Source organism: Danio rerio, chromosome 17 (genome assembly GCF_052040795.2).
Source record: "Danio rerio strain M-AB ecotype USA chromosome 17, GRCz13ab, whole genome shotgun sequence".
Taxonomy (NCBI): domain Eukaryota; kingdom Metazoa; phylum Chordata; class Actinopteri; order Cypriniformes; family Danionidae; genus Danio; species Danio rerio.
The window spans coordinates 18,632,899-18,648,218 of record NC_141037.1 but is presented as its reverse complement, the minus strand read 5'-3'; the positions used below and the strand labels follow the sequence as shown (position 1 = coordinate 18,648,218).

Genomic DNA, 15,320 nt, shown 5'->3' with positions numbered 1-15,320 from the left:
GTAAATGTTGACAGTAACAAGTCTTTCTATTAACTTTAAACACCCAAGATTACTTTTAGAGTTTAATCTTCACTTTAGTTGGAAAAGTTAGAAGAGTTTCGTGTAAAGCTTCGAGTTTTGAGGTTACCACTTTGCAGAAGCACCCATGATTGGGTTGCTCAGTAAGTAATAACTGTCATAAATTTATTTTTGAGATCATACTCAATCAACTTTATTTGTAACCCATGAAATATACTTAAACCTAGGGCTGCACAATTCTGGCTAAAATGAGAATCACAATTTTGTTTTGCTTAAAATCAAGGTCACTATTTTCTCATTCTGTAGATGTAAAATAAAGGTTAATATCAGTAGGCTATTAATATTGTTAATTCTCAAACATATGGTAAAACAACAATAGTAATATTAGGCCTGTGTGCAGGTCTACTGTTGATTTTAAAATGCTAAATTTTGTATAAACTGGACTGAACAGACTAAATATGTCCTGTTTGTTAATTCACAAAAAAAGTGATAACATCACAATACAACTATTCATTATTCTGAAGTTGAACTATTAAGCTTAAGATGCTTGCCATTTGTCATTGACAACATTATTAGATCATTTTTGTCACTGGTAAAATAAGACCGTTGTCGTTATCAGATTCCCTCTTGTATTATATTCAACATTACATAGACTAGCGTAGTTGTACTGACACCATAAACATTTATTTGTATGCACAACACTTTGTGTTTGCTATGAAAGAAAAAAAAAAAATACCAAATGCTTGTCGTGATCACAACTCTAAAATGTGATATGATCATTTAAATCACAGGTGTCAAACTCAGTTCCAAAAGGGCCGCAGCTCTGCACAGTTTAGTTCCAACCCTAATTAAACACACCTGATCAAACTAATTGAGTCCTTCAGGCTTGTTTGAAACCTACAGGTAAGTGTGTTGGAGCAGGGTTGGAACTAAACTGTGCAGGGCTTCGGCCCTCCAGGAATTCAGTTTGACACCCCTGATTTAAATTATGTGCACACTTTTGGTTTTACTTACACTTCCGACTGCGTCTCATGCCGCCGTTAATGTGAGGAAAAAAAAAAAAACACACATGCAAATCATACTTCCCGCTTGATCGCTCTGTGCTACAAACTGAAAGTTATTTTCAACTTTTAAATGTTCTTCACCTATGCAGGTTCTGTTAACCAAGTAGGCATCATTGGCAGGCACGTGCGTGTCCTCTCTGTAGCCAACAAACAGCTCACGGTCAGCTCACATGTGGTTTCGTGGCTGCAAATCATACATCATTACAAAAAGAAAGAAATTAATTTTTTTTTATTGAGATATACCTTTATAAATACATTGTGACACTTTTAGCGCCATTTGGAGGGGTCCATGTAGCTGTGAAGACTTGTGCTATATACTGCCTTTACGCTACTTTCCTGACCTTGAAAATATAATTGGCTGAATCGTAGAAAAGCTGAATTAAGATCGTGTGTAGGGTCTAATCGAGATTGCAGCCTTTTTTCGATTAATCGTGCAGCCCTACTTAAACATGGCTCTTTAACTGTAGTTCATTTAGGATTACTTCAAATAAAACGAAGACCTTGAAATGTACAAAACATAATTGACACATGATATTATCAGACTTTTGAGTTTAAGTTAAATAAAAATACAAATGTATTTAAACTTTTATTTGATAAAATCATTTTGGACCAACTCCATTTCATTTAATTGAACCCCAATTGAATTGCGTTCATACAGAGTTATTTTTTTGGTGTGTACTTTCCAGTGGTTAGTAATTTCACCTTCCATAAGTATTTTTAATGTAACTCTGGGTATTATTTAAATAAAAACAGGCAACAGCATATTAGGGTGACACATCTAATTATGTGGTATACTATTGATATTTTTAATTAGTGTTTTATATTTGTTATTATTAATTAAAAAATATTCAAATCATTAAAGAAATATCACTAATAATGTTTGAAGCATTTCATAAAAATGTAGAATAATCTAACATTACTATTATTTTCTCATGTGAAAACAGAATAATTACAAAACCAATAATTATTTTAAATAATATATATTATTTTCCCAATTTAATCCAGGAATATCATGCAATATTATAACAAATAAAACTAGATATTTATACTATTAGTTTACTTTACATTTTAGCACAAATATTTTATTTAAATAAAAACATTTAATAAAATTACATCCTTTTTTGGATTTTTCTCACGTCTAACAGTTATTCACTGCACAATAGACAGCACCACTGCTAAACAGTTCAACTAACGTCATTAATATTAGTAGTTGGATGTTTTGAACCATCCCTAACTGCAGCAGATTAGAAAAAAACTGTATATTAGCTGTTTTTCATCACACAGAGCAATGCAAAACCCGTTTATCAGTGTTGGATGCCCTTTGGTTTGGGAGACGACCAGCATGCATTAATGAAATGAGTCAGTCCAGTGCTTCAGTGCCAAAGGCAGCCCATGACAGAGAAAGAGAGGGAGTGTGTGCGTGTGTCTACAATGAGAGTAAACGCTACCAGGCTCTGAGTATGGAACAGTGCTTTAGACAAACATCAGCGTCCCATAAATCCACAACCCTCTCTAAAGGGAGCAGGTTTTGTTGCCTGTTTGGATTTATGACCCAGGCGTGGATGTGGGCTTTGGGAGAGTGTGTATGATGTGGAAGATGAACTAGACCTTTTAGATGTTGGTGTGTGTCGTGGTGTTTCATACACCACAGATCTGATCCTCCACCCCACCCAAGCTTCTTATTTTCCAGGGAGAAAATGGGGTGGATGGATGGATTGTTGCAGGGGTATTCAAGGGTTTCTGTGTACATGCACAGGGCAGATGTCTGCTCGGTGCATGCTGGCAGGTGTGCCAAGAGTTTGCATGATAGTCTTCATGCAAAGGAAATATGAGTGGGCTCTAATGGTTGCAATGTTTCTCTTCTTTTTTTTTCTTTTATCTTTTTTCCATTGTGTCTTCTTTGCTGCAACCCGCCAGAGGCCAACAACATCCCAGGTGAGCTCAATCTCCTTTAAGATGCATTGAAATAGTTTTGCAATCTGCAAGGTATTGATGTGCTACCGTAAACATAAGCTTTCAAACAGGCCATTTGAGGGTTATTGTAAGGGTTAACATAATGACAATTTGCATTAAAACTAGAGATTAAAGAAGTATACCATTTCTGACAGTTTGGTTCTATGCACTTAAAAAAAAAAAAAAAAAAAGTAAAAAATTTAGGCAGATGAACATATGATTTCAGGTTTATGTGCTCCGGGTTGCATCACCAGAGAGAAGTCAGTCATTTATGTAAATCGAGTTATGACGTTTCGAGTGAAAATGAATCAATTAATTAATCAGTAGTGTCCAAACCTTTAAACTGCATTTAGAACAATAGTAAAAATAGCTGAATTTATTTTATGGTAACCTACATCATAAAAACAATCTTCAAAACCATGTCCTCACAGAAAAATGAATTTACATTTTATTTTTGTAAATAATAACTGATCTGGGGTGCGTTTCTGAAAACCACCGTTGGCCGACTAAGGTCGCAAGTTCCATCGTTACAAACATAGTTTGTTGATTTGGCGTTTCCACAATCCGTCGTTCCAACGAACATTTGCTAACTGTATCGCAAACTTGTACGCTTGCAACTACTAGAGCTGTAGTTAGAAGTATATTTCCTGGTTGTGTTCTATTCCAAATTATCCCCCTATGCCTTTTCATTTAGAATGTTTCAACATTTAACCTGTTGGTTAGAAGATTTCTGCAGTTGTTTGAATCCGTCAAATAAAAAATAAATAAACAATATCCTACTTAATAATAATAATAATTTTCCCAGTGATGGGTTACAGCTGGAAAGTCATTCGCTGCGTAAAGCATATTGGCAACATAAACTGGCAGTTCATTCCGCTGTGGTGACCCTAGATTAATAAAGGGACCAAGCCGAAAAGAAAATGAATGAATGAATGAATGAATAATAATAATAATAATAGTAATAATAATAATAATAATAATTATTATTATTATTATCATCAAGTAGAATTTTTTTTAGTTTCTTACTAAATAGCCTACTGTAAATTAGGCCTTCAACTATTAACTATTTGTGATTTATATATGAGATTAGAATACGTGTTTGCTTAGTGCTTTTATATGGAATATTCTCAATGATATTTGTAAAGGAAACACAGGCCCTATATGTGTTGTTTACATATATTTAAATTAATATGGAAAACGAGTGCATGTTATGAAACTAATATTGGATTTTTTTTAATGCGTATGTGTGTAAAACAATATAATTTGCACAAAAATTATGGGGTTTTTAATTTAAAAAGTTGTACTCCACCCCGTTTAGATCGTTATTATTGATGTTTTACATTATAACTGCGTTGTATGTGGTTCAAACAATCTTTTCCCGAACGATGCATCGTACTATGGATAGTTCAGTTGCGAGTTATGTCGTTGTTTGGTAAACGCACCCCTGAATGATCGCCCCCCCTGAACAACACCATGTTCTGCTTGTGCTAAATACACAGTTTGATAGCTTTTGCTTGCCTATTTTTAATGGGCTGTGGTGAAAAATTGTTCTCAAATAAATTCTGCATTGATTCTGAGATTTTCAAAATGCTGTTACTTCTATTTTAGTATATTCTATATTCTATTCGATTCGATATTCTATTCGATTTTGAGTTTAGTTTTTTAACAGCGGATGGCTCACATGCAACTCATTACAAATAAAACTTGAACCTAAAATAACCAAGTTAGCCATGGTTTAAGTCATTGGTCTCAGACTTGATTCCTGGAAAGCCGCTACTCTGTAAAGTTTTGCTCCAACCCTAATCAAACACAGCTGATTCAAATAATTAAGGTGGTTAAGACTACTAAAGACTAATAAGCAGGTGTGAGTTGGAGGTAGTTAGAGCTAAGCCAGGGTTTTTCAAAGTCTAAGACAGTGGGCCTCCCTTTTGACACAACTTATCCATTGGCGCCCCCCTCCTCTCAAACACGCACGCACGCACACACACACACACACACACACACACACACATATATATATATATATATATATATATATATATATATATATATATATATATATATATATACAGTATATATAAAGAGACAGACAGATGTCAGACTGTTAACTCACTTTTATCATCATTTGCATGAAAGTGCAATTATTTACAGAGTAATAACAAGTATTTTAATATAACATTTTTAAAACTAGGATGATGGTTCAATATGAATAGAACAGATCCAAGAACTGTCCATCCCAGTCAAAACAGTCGAAGTTTTGCGGGTCTCATGCTGTCATTAGTCAAAATATCTTGACAAACCACACATAAAGGTCGTGGTTCATCAGCTGGTCCTGTCCACGTAAATCCTAAACTCAAATACTGATCATCATATCGTCGTCTTTTGGGTTTAAGCCCTGAACTTGAAGGCTTTTGTGGCGAGGGGGCGTGGCCGAGAGCCGTGGGAACGGAGTGAGGCCACCGCGTAAGTGGATACACCTGCGGTGCGCACCTGCCTCGGATCCCACGAAAGGAGCTCTGGATCATAAAAGGAGGAACGAGGACAGAGGAAGCCGAGAGAGCACCGGGCCCGGACATATTTTACTTTTGCTTTCAGTTTGACGGCAGTCTCCGTTAGTATTTTAGGTTGTATTAGCAGGCATATACCTGTATTGGCGGGCTTGCCAAACAGAAGCGAATTCACAGCTATGGCCTTCTTGGTAAAAAGGTTTTCTTATTATTTTTTTTGCTTTGTTTTATTAAAACGTTTAAATATAATAAAAAATACATATAATAATTAAACTTAATTATATTTTTATTATATTATATTTTTTCCCCCGCCTTCCCTGACATTCTCTGGCGCCCCCCAGGGGAGGCGCGCCTCACACTTTGAAAACCCCTGAGCTAAGCTATGTTGAGCTGCGGCCCTAAGAATGGAGTTTGAAACCACTGGTTTAAGTGTTGTTCATAGTGAGTTGTGTTTGCAATAATCTTGTGATATAAGTCAACAACACTCAGCCGAAAACATAACCACTCTTCCTTATGAGCGTTTGGCTGTATTTTAAAGTGCCATCTGCGGTTAAAAACTAAGCTCAGCATCGATTCAAGAGAGAAAACCAATGCATTTTGAAGATTTTCCACCACAGCTCTACTATTTATTTTTTGTGGTATTGTTTTATAAAATACAAATTTCAGTAAATCACATTAGATTAAAATACATTTAATAAATGAACATAAATTGATAAAAAATATAAAAAATATAAAAAATAGAGTCTCCATCTTGTAATCTGTAAAAAAAAAAAAAAAAAAAAAAAAAGAGTGAAGTGTTATAAGTCAAAGCCTGCAAGAAATGCCTCCCTCTCTTCCATGTCCGACAAGTTTTTGCTATCAGCCATGGCAATTCCACTAATTTCTGCACTCCCTGTGGAAAAAATTAACAATTTCGAGAAAATAAACATGTTGATTTCAGAACGAAGCAGACAGATAGGTCAGTGATAAACATTGCAATGAAATATTTATTCAGGATATGATAGTAACTCAAAGTAAACAAAATTAAGATGGAAGTTAAAGCCTGAAACTGAACGGCTACTGAATATGTTCAGAAACCATTTTATCTCCTGCAAAGATGTGATGTCACTGTACGCTCTGCCACATACTGTCCCTAAAGATGTTCTTCTTTTTCTGTCACCGTTTCCTGTTACTTAAAGGTTTTGCACACATGATGATGGCGGATCAAGGTATGCCACACTCCTTCACTGTTGCTCTGTTGTGGTTGGTTATATGTTGCATGCCTGAATTGACTGAATTGCTGTGCACTGTAATTCTGAATCTTAAATGCATAGATGTGGACTCTGCTTTGACCGTTTCTTCATATATCTCTCCATGCTTTCCTTCTGTGGACACTCTTCGTCTCTCTGTTGCCTATCATCTCCTTTCTCAAGCCAAGGGCAAAGGTACAGAACCATTTTCTTCCTCAAGTTGTGCTATCTTGGTGTTTACCATCTTAGTTTTTAGTACTTTTCCTTTTGCTAGCTGCTCTCCATTAATGATTGGATCAAGAGTATGATGAGTAAATGATAGTTAAATGAAGGGAAATACAAAAAGGTGTTCTGAATCTGAATGGCTTATAATCCAATATATATTTGTATCAATGGTCTGTTTCAGTATTGTGAGGGTTCATCTCAAGACCTGCTGTGCTTGTTGTGGTTTGGATCTTGCATGTGAGATTTTAAGAATGTTGTTTGTTCAGGTGTCGGAATGATTTCTGCTTTTTTTTTTTTTTGGAAAGAACAGAAGAGAATGAAAGTACTGTGATATTTCTGTCCAGCTGCAGCAGTACATGCGTGCTGTCATGCTATTTCATTGCTGCCTTCTCAAGGGAGGCTTGTAGATAGGCTCGATTTAGCCATGACTTGCTGCTGGGCTGAGCCTCTCCCTGTTGTAGCACATGTCCTTCCTTCATTGCACACAAACCAATATTTCAGTATGTTTCGGAGAGGCCAAATAACTTCATTCTGTAACAAAAAGGGCCTGCACGGGGCTGGATATTTTTGCAAGACTTCGAATGCAATCACCAAGGTGCAATCATACACTAGTATACTAGTTGACTTATTTATGCTTCCCTGTTTGTTTAGGGTGTTTTTCTCTGTGTTTTTTTATTCTTTCCCTGTAGACATATTGGTGCAGACCTGAGTACGCTTACTAAAGCTTCAGAGTTGGTTTGTTTTGTTGGTGTAGAATGTGAAAACCTATGGCTATGCTTGTTTTTTTTGGGAATTGATTGATTGATTGCAGTGAGCGATTTTTATGAAAACATGAATGCAAAATTTTTTCAACTTTTTTAACATCTTGTTTGTAATATTATGTTGGTTACTGTGGCTTTTTTGGAGGGTTGAACAGTTGAAGTCAGAATTATTAGCCACCCCTGAATTATTAGCCCCCTGTTTATTTGTTTACCCCAATTTCCGATTAATGGCGAGGAGATTTTTTTAAACACATTTCTAAACATAATAGTTTTAATAATTCATTTCTAATAATTGATTTATTTTATTCTAGCCATGATGACAGTAAATTATATTTTACTAAATATTTTTCAAGATTCTTCTATACCTTTAGGCTTAAAAGGTTAATTAGGTTAACTAGTCAGGTTAGGTTAATTAAGCAATTTATTGTATAACATTGGTTTGCTATCAAAAAAATCTATAGCTTAAAGGGGCTAATAATTTTTACCTTAAATTTTTTTATAAAAAAATAAAAACTGCTTTTATTCTAGCTGAAAAAAATAAATAAATAAGACTTTCTCCAGAAGAAAAAATATTATCAGACATACTGTAAAAATTCCTTTGCTCTGTTGAACATCATTTAAGAAATATTCAAAAAATAACAAAAAAAATCTAAAATCAAATGGGGGGCTAATAACTCTGACTACAACTGTATATCACAGTAAGAATGCATTGAATTGGATACTGGAGTACAAACTTTGTTTACTATAGGATAAATTGTAATGTTCCTTATTTTTTTCCCTGGACCACAACACTCCCCCCCCCCCCCCTCACCAAAAAAAATAAAATAAATAAAAAACATCTTTAAATTAGGATTATATAAAACCTTAAAAATAGGCTTCCCTTTAAATTTTGAACAGGACAATATTTGGAGATAAAACAATTTGATTTTGGAAATTACCAATTACACTGCAGAAATGTGCAACAATGGGAATCTAGAAGTGTTTATTTGAGAGATGTATCAAATTTTCCGCCACCGAACATTTATCGGCCAAAAATATGTTATGTCATTTAATGGACCCTCTAGTTTTTCTGGGTTCAGTCATTCACACAAGACTGGTTTTGTAGTACAGGGCCACTAACATTTCTTAGTCATTTTGAGTATACATGTCTGCTAAATGAATACTTGATTTGAGATTTTTTTTAACTTCCCTGTGTCGGATTCAGACCACAATTGTTTTGTCAGCATGATGGCTATTGTTTCAGATTAATATATTATAATTACACCTAAATTCTTGTCTTGCTGTTGGCAGGAAACATGTCAAGCAACGTGTTGCATCCTGACAAGTTATTACTTGTCAGTCTCAAATAATCTATGTAATTTCATTGAGAAGGTGGAAGCAAGGATATAAAACATAGAGGAATCACCGGTTCCACTAACCAGGCTTTTTGCTGACATACTGAACATATGAAGAATTTTGCCAGTAACACTTTAAAATAGTGGTCCATTAGTTAATGTATTTAGTTACTATCATGAGCAACCAATTATAAATACATTTATATTAGTATTTATTAATCTTTGTTAATGTTAGTTCATGTTAACAAGCACAACTTAATATATTTATTTATTATAATTATTAAATGCCTTACAAGATTATTCGTCCTTAATGTTAGTAAATACATAAACTAATAGTCCATTATTCTAAAGAATTATTCTTTTGCCTACACTCTGTTTGCAGATGAATGCAGAAGTTGGTGATCAAGCCAAATGCGTAATACAGTAAAGCGTCCAGTCTTCAATCGCATAAATGCTGAAATGAATTAAAACGAATCCGGGCATATGCTGCGATTTTACTTGCCAACCTAGTTTTCTCTCTCAACCCAATTTAAGTGCTAAGTCAGAGCGCAGTCAGCAAGAACCTGGCAGACAGACAATACAGTATAGCCAGTCAGATGCATTAGCGCGTATTTGCCTGCATCGCATCAAAAGCGGTGGCATTGTAGCGATGTCTCCAACACTGTCTGTCTACCGCCCTGCGTTAAATCCCTCCGCTAGACAGGGGGACATTATTACAAATCAGCCTGGCTGTGCGCCCAAGTTAAGACGACAAGGGCTTCCATTTAGGAGCCTATTTGCATCTCCGTCTAGCTGAAAGATACTACGAAATGTTTATTCATCTGCATTTGTTTCTAACCCGTCTTCTCTTTGTACAGCACGCAAATCTTGAAACGTTCCTTTTTAAAATTTCTTTCCTCAGAAACCTCCTGCAGTTACACCTCTGGAAGGTTTTCCTAATTGTGGTGCTTTGTAATGTTTGACAGTGTTGTGTCTGCGGTTCAGTAGATGGTGGAAGCGAGAGGGAGCAGCTGTTTTTTTTTTTTTTTTGGGTTGCCCAGAGCTTGTAGCTCATGTCTGCGTATCTCAAGGCTCTCTCGGACGCCATTCTTGTAGTCAATCATATCAGTCAGCACTCTGTTCTCCTCTCTGGCACAGGCATATGTCAGAAAACAGCAGAACGTCAGAGGACAAAGATGAAGAAGGCTCTCTAGGGAACTTCCTGTCTCTCGTTGTTTTTGATATTGTCCTCTTTCTTTCCATCTGTTGGTTTAACTGTGATGTAACTTCCTTTTTTTTGTTCCCAGATGAACATTTTGGTGCTCAGAGATTGTTCTTTTATGGTTTGGGAATTATAATTTCTCTTTGAGGTCCTGTATCTGCTTTAAGGATATCAGAAAATTGGGAGCCCCCTTTGTGGCATCTATTAAGATTTCTTTTGAAGGTGACTTACGTGAGATGATCATAGAGTTCTGATGTACGTCTCATTGAATTAAGTCAAATGAAAGTTTTGGGATTTCCAGAAGTCTTCTTTATGATGAGAAGTTGCTTGTTATAGTTCTCATTTGTGGATTGCTGAACTGTTACTTTCTCATCAAAGGGATAGTGTACCCGGTATACTCACTTAAGTGGTTTAAACATTTATAAATATATTTATTCTGAAGAACATATTCATAAATTATTTCATAAATAACATATTCTGAAGAATATTGGGTCAAAGCAGCAATTGAGATCCCTTGTTTATGATAAAACCCTATATAAGTCAATGATTTTTCCAACCATCTTTAGCATATCTTCGTTTGTATTCAACATAAGAAAGAAACTAAAACCAGTTTAGATCAAGTTGCGGAAGATTACATTTATTAGAGAATTTCATTTTTGGGTGAATTGTCCATTTTAAGGCTGCAAAAATGTTTTGATAATTAATTAATCAATGAAACTATAAGTAAAGCAATCAATTGAGTAATCCTGAGTATGGAGTTTAGATTGTTCAGCTTTATCGCTCTTAAAAGTCCTGGGTTATTCCAGCCCAAATGTAGGTAAAATATGGCAAACCCAGACACTAGGTAACTTTTTTTAAATGACATTTATAAACTAACTTTAAACATATGGTTGAGTTTGTTCATATTTCACCCAGATATGGCCTGATAAAGAGATTTGTACAGTAATAAACAATTGTATACAATTGCATGTAGTGCAATTTTTATTAGAACAACATTATAATAACATTATAATAAGTAAATTGTCTAATGTGTTCATTGAGTTGCATAGAAAGTTTTATGACATTGTTTGCCAGATGTTTCAGACCCCTTTTATATGTTTTTCTCCAAAAAAGAAGCAAAAAAATATTTTAAAAGTATTTTTATATATTTATAAAGTCTAAATAAACAAAGGAATGTGTATTTAAAATGATTATGGTTGGGTGTTGAAAGGGTTTTATTCTACCAAAAGACTGCATCAGTTTTATAAATATTCTAATTTACATTCAATGTTGCACACTTTTTAATATTCCAACTAGGGTTGGGCGATGTTGAACAAATTGGCATCGTACGATGTCTAATGAGAAACATTGCGATGGACGATGACATCATCATCAGAGGCAGCGGTGAAGTTATTAATTATGAACAATTATTAATTCATAACGAATTAATAATTTGTAGCCTACCGTTTCAACTACCTGACCCGCTTAATCTTTGTTTTACCCATAACCAAATAATAAATAAAAAAAGATGAGTTGCACACAAATTACCACCTGTCAATCACTTTTTTCGTGGGACTCTGGCATGAATAGGCAGAGTGATCTGTGTCGTTATAATAGCGTCGACAAATTTTTTTGGTAAAAAAGGTGCACAACCAACAGTATCTGAGGTTTTCACTAAAATTACTTAGTACAAGCATGAAAGCGAAAGATTGAAGCAGTGTACTGACGCTCTGACGCATTACCTGATAGATTCAAAAGACCGAAGAGTTGTTAGATAGAGACAAGATTAATTAAACATCACGATACAGACAGCCATCCAGCGGTACATCCTTGATAAACTGTCTGACATGCACTGCTCTCAGGTTTTTTGTGCTCAAAGCACCCACTGACTGCTTGGAGCTAAGACGTGTGTGTCTGTGTGTGTGTGTGTCTGTGTGTGTCTGTGTGTGTGTGTGTCTGTGTGTGTGTCTGTGTGTGTCTGTCTGTCTGTCTGTCTGTCTGTCTGTCTGTGTGTCAGTCTGTGGTCACGTGATGTGCGGTTTTCAGTGGTATAGTGTGGAAGGAGGGTTTTTAGAAATGCTAGATGAAATTCCAGTGTGGATGTGGACCGTTTTAAAATGGCATTTTAGAACTAAAACAAAGGTGTATAAACAGTGCCTAAGTGTGTATTTTTCGGGAATGGGTTGCTGCTGCGATTGGGGGCAGGGGATCGTGATGCCGGCTCAGCATAGTGATGTCTATTGGCCATCAGCGATTGGATGATGGCATAGTTTATTGACCCAACCCTAATTCTAATCCTAATACTGAACATCTGGTAGTTTTTCCACTGACGAAAAATAATGTCCACTTACTGCAAATAAAAACGATTTTTTTACATGTAGTCTATATATACCACTGTTTGCACTGCTATTGAATACTGTTTATGTAAATGTTTTAATAAAATTATACTGTTTGAATGATAGGCATTGCCGCTGACTTGCTAATCATAAATGAGTAAATATATGCATAGCTGTTTACATTCTAAAAGGCCTAAAATTCAAAGCAGATTACATGCAGATAATTTATTATTGGCTCTTTGTTTCAATTCCTCATTCATATTTTAATGGAGTATGTGTCTGATTTTTGGAGATATTTCTGCTTCAAATTGAAGTTTTTTTAAGGAGAAAAGGAGACTTTAGCTGAAGTCGCCATTTCCTCTTCTATGAGAAACAATTGTGATAATTTGATTGCCTAATGGTAGTACGCTTTTGTATTATACCCATCTTTGCTTTGTTTGCTGTAGAGCTTTTCGGATATCACAGTAAATGGAAATTCTAAGAGATATTTCCTTTTATTGTCAATAGACACAATTCAGTCTGATTCTTCTGCTCTTCTTAAATCATTTGCAAAAATATTCATTGTAATAAAATTGAGTCAATATGAGACTGCAAATATTGTTCGCTTTGCACAGCGGTTATATTGGTTACTGTGGCTCTGGTCCAGACCACCCAGAGATTTTTTTTGTAAGGCATTTGGCAAGTGTGCCAGTCTTTGATAGATATTAGTTGGTACAGGAGACAGTAAATGAGTTGACCTTTTCAGATGGTAGTGGAGAGTCTGCCTTGTTTCAGAATGGAGGGGAACAGAAATACTGTAGCTCACACTATGCTGATGAACTCACATGCAAGGTAATGAATTGCGGTGCCATTATGCAAATACTATGCTAATTATCTAATCAGATTTGATTCCATTAGGGATGTACCCAGCTTTCTAACCTTGAGAATGCTGGGACTGATAAGCTCACTCTTTTTACAAAATACACTCATTTTTTTTTCTTTTTTATATTTTCTTGCTTTTTGCAATTTTTCTTACATTTCTTGTAAGAAAAGTGTTTGGACAGATATCAACCCATATGAAACAAACTGTTGTTGTACCCTTGTAAGTCTCAAAAATTCTTCGAAAGCTCCAATTATAATTAATATAGAATCTGGTTCAATCGGAATGTCTAATGTATGTGAAAAACTTGAAATATTTTGTTCCAGAAACTCTGTAATTTGGGACACATAGGATAGGAATGAGACAGGTTGGAATCTAAAAAACTGACATTTGTCACACAATGGCGACACTTCTAGAAAATATTTAATTTAATTTACACTTGGACTAATGAGATTTTTTTAAATCTCAGTATTACCATCCTAAAACAAAACCGTTCCTTTTCAAACCATTGATTTAGACTATTGAGGAGTCTCGTTTTAAATATAGTCTCACATTTACACTTTATTTGCTGTAACACAAAGCCTGTTTCTCCAAGTGTGGTGATTTTTGTGGCACTGAACAGCTTTCATTCTCCATTACCACACATCTGAAAGCAGGTCTCCCTGATGGTGTGGTGACACATTTTGTGTGTGTGTGTGTGTGTGTGTGTGTGTGTGTGTGTGTGTGTGTGTGTGTGTGTGTGTGTGTGTGTGTGTGCGCGTGTGCGTGTGTGCGTGTGTGCGTGTGTGTGTGTGTGTGTGTGAGGAAGATAGTGAAATCTTTATCACATGTTTGGGAGGCCTGTAATAACATTTGCTCTACTAATCCATTGGTCACTTGCTGAACAAACCCATCTAACCAGAATTCCTGTTTTATTGATCTACAGTTTACACTTATGGTTAATTGTACCAATGCAATGAGCCTAAATGAGGCTACATTTAAATTAAATGGACCCCAATTGCTTTCTTAATTAAATCAACTTAACAACATTAAAACAACAACAACATTTTAAGTCAAAAACAGTTTTTGGAAGAGATGAATGTTTATGAATACAGGTTGCAGCATGCACTCTAAAAAATGCTTGGTTGTTACCAAAGTCACTTTAAGGCAAGTCATTTTATTAAGTGGCCATCTTTGTAATGCTTTTCAGGCAGTATGCTCGTGCATTCTGTTTGAATGGGGAAACTTTAAATTCTCATAATTTGCTTGCCAAGCTTGGTATTAAAATTCATATTGGGAATCACCAATAAAATAAAACAACAACTGAACTGTCTCTTTAGTTTCATTTCTAAACGTTTGAATCACATAAAATCTGCAGAAGCTCACGTCTGGTCCGAGGCCCTCCCCTCCCCCTTCAGTCTATAGTTGATCGTTGATTGGCTCCTGTACTAGAAGGTGGGGCTTCATTCGCCATATTTATTGTTACACTTTTCCCCAAAACTTTACGAATAACATGTCTAGTGTATTCTATAGTCTTTGTTTTAACGCAACATTCAGTCAAATATGAACAAACCCATTTGCTAAATTGCAAAATTTAGATTACAACAGTCTAGTATATATATATATATATCTCAGATTCACAAGTCTCATTAGTGTATAAATCACACTATATATAAAAAGTAGGCTTTCAGTAGCCCTAAATAAAACAAGATGTCTATAAATATTAGAACAGAAATGGAAAATAAAATTGAAAAAAAAAAAAAAAGATATACAAATAAAAAAATACTTTTCAAACTACCTTTAAAAATAAAACCTGCCAGGGAACATTTTAATCAAACTTATTTAAATTTGTAGTAGATGATGGGCGTGGGGTGG

The 15,320-nt window shown here is 35.2% G+C and overlaps 1 protein-coding gene and 1 long non-coding RNA gene across 38 annotated transcripts in view; both read left to right on the top strand.

Moving 5' to 3' along the window:
• Nucleotides 1-15,320, top strand: part of nrxn3a (neurexin 3a) — a 546,850-nt gene that overhangs the window by 11,414 nt on the left and 520,116 nt on the right. For 13 of the 37 annotated variants that reach the window (XR_015512694.1, XM_087289300.1, XM_087289299.1 and 10 more), the window contains exons 3-5: nt 3,000-3,017; nt 6,721-6,750; nt 6,955-6,966. The exons of 13 other annotated variants lie outside the window; for them this stretch is intronic. Coding sequence is in view for 20 of the 24 variants with exons in the window: in XM_087289300.1 (XP_087145426.1) it covers nt 3,000-3,017; nt 6,721-6,750; nt 6,955-6,966 (60 nt within the window). In the remaining 4 variants the exon portion in view is untranslated. The remainder of the gene's footprint in view (nt 1-2,999; nt 3,018-6,720; nt 6,751-6,954; nt 6,967-15,320) is intronic. 11 more of the 37 variants (XR_015512693.1, XR_015512691.1, XR_015512690.1 and 8 more) reach the window with 1 other exon arrangement.
• LOC147839946 (uncharacterized) lies at nt 11,491-15,210 on the top strand. The gene is made up of 2 exons (XR_015513239.1): nt 11,491-14,215; nt 14,271-15,210. It is a non-coding gene; the product is annotated as an uncharacterized LOC147839946 (long non-coding RNA).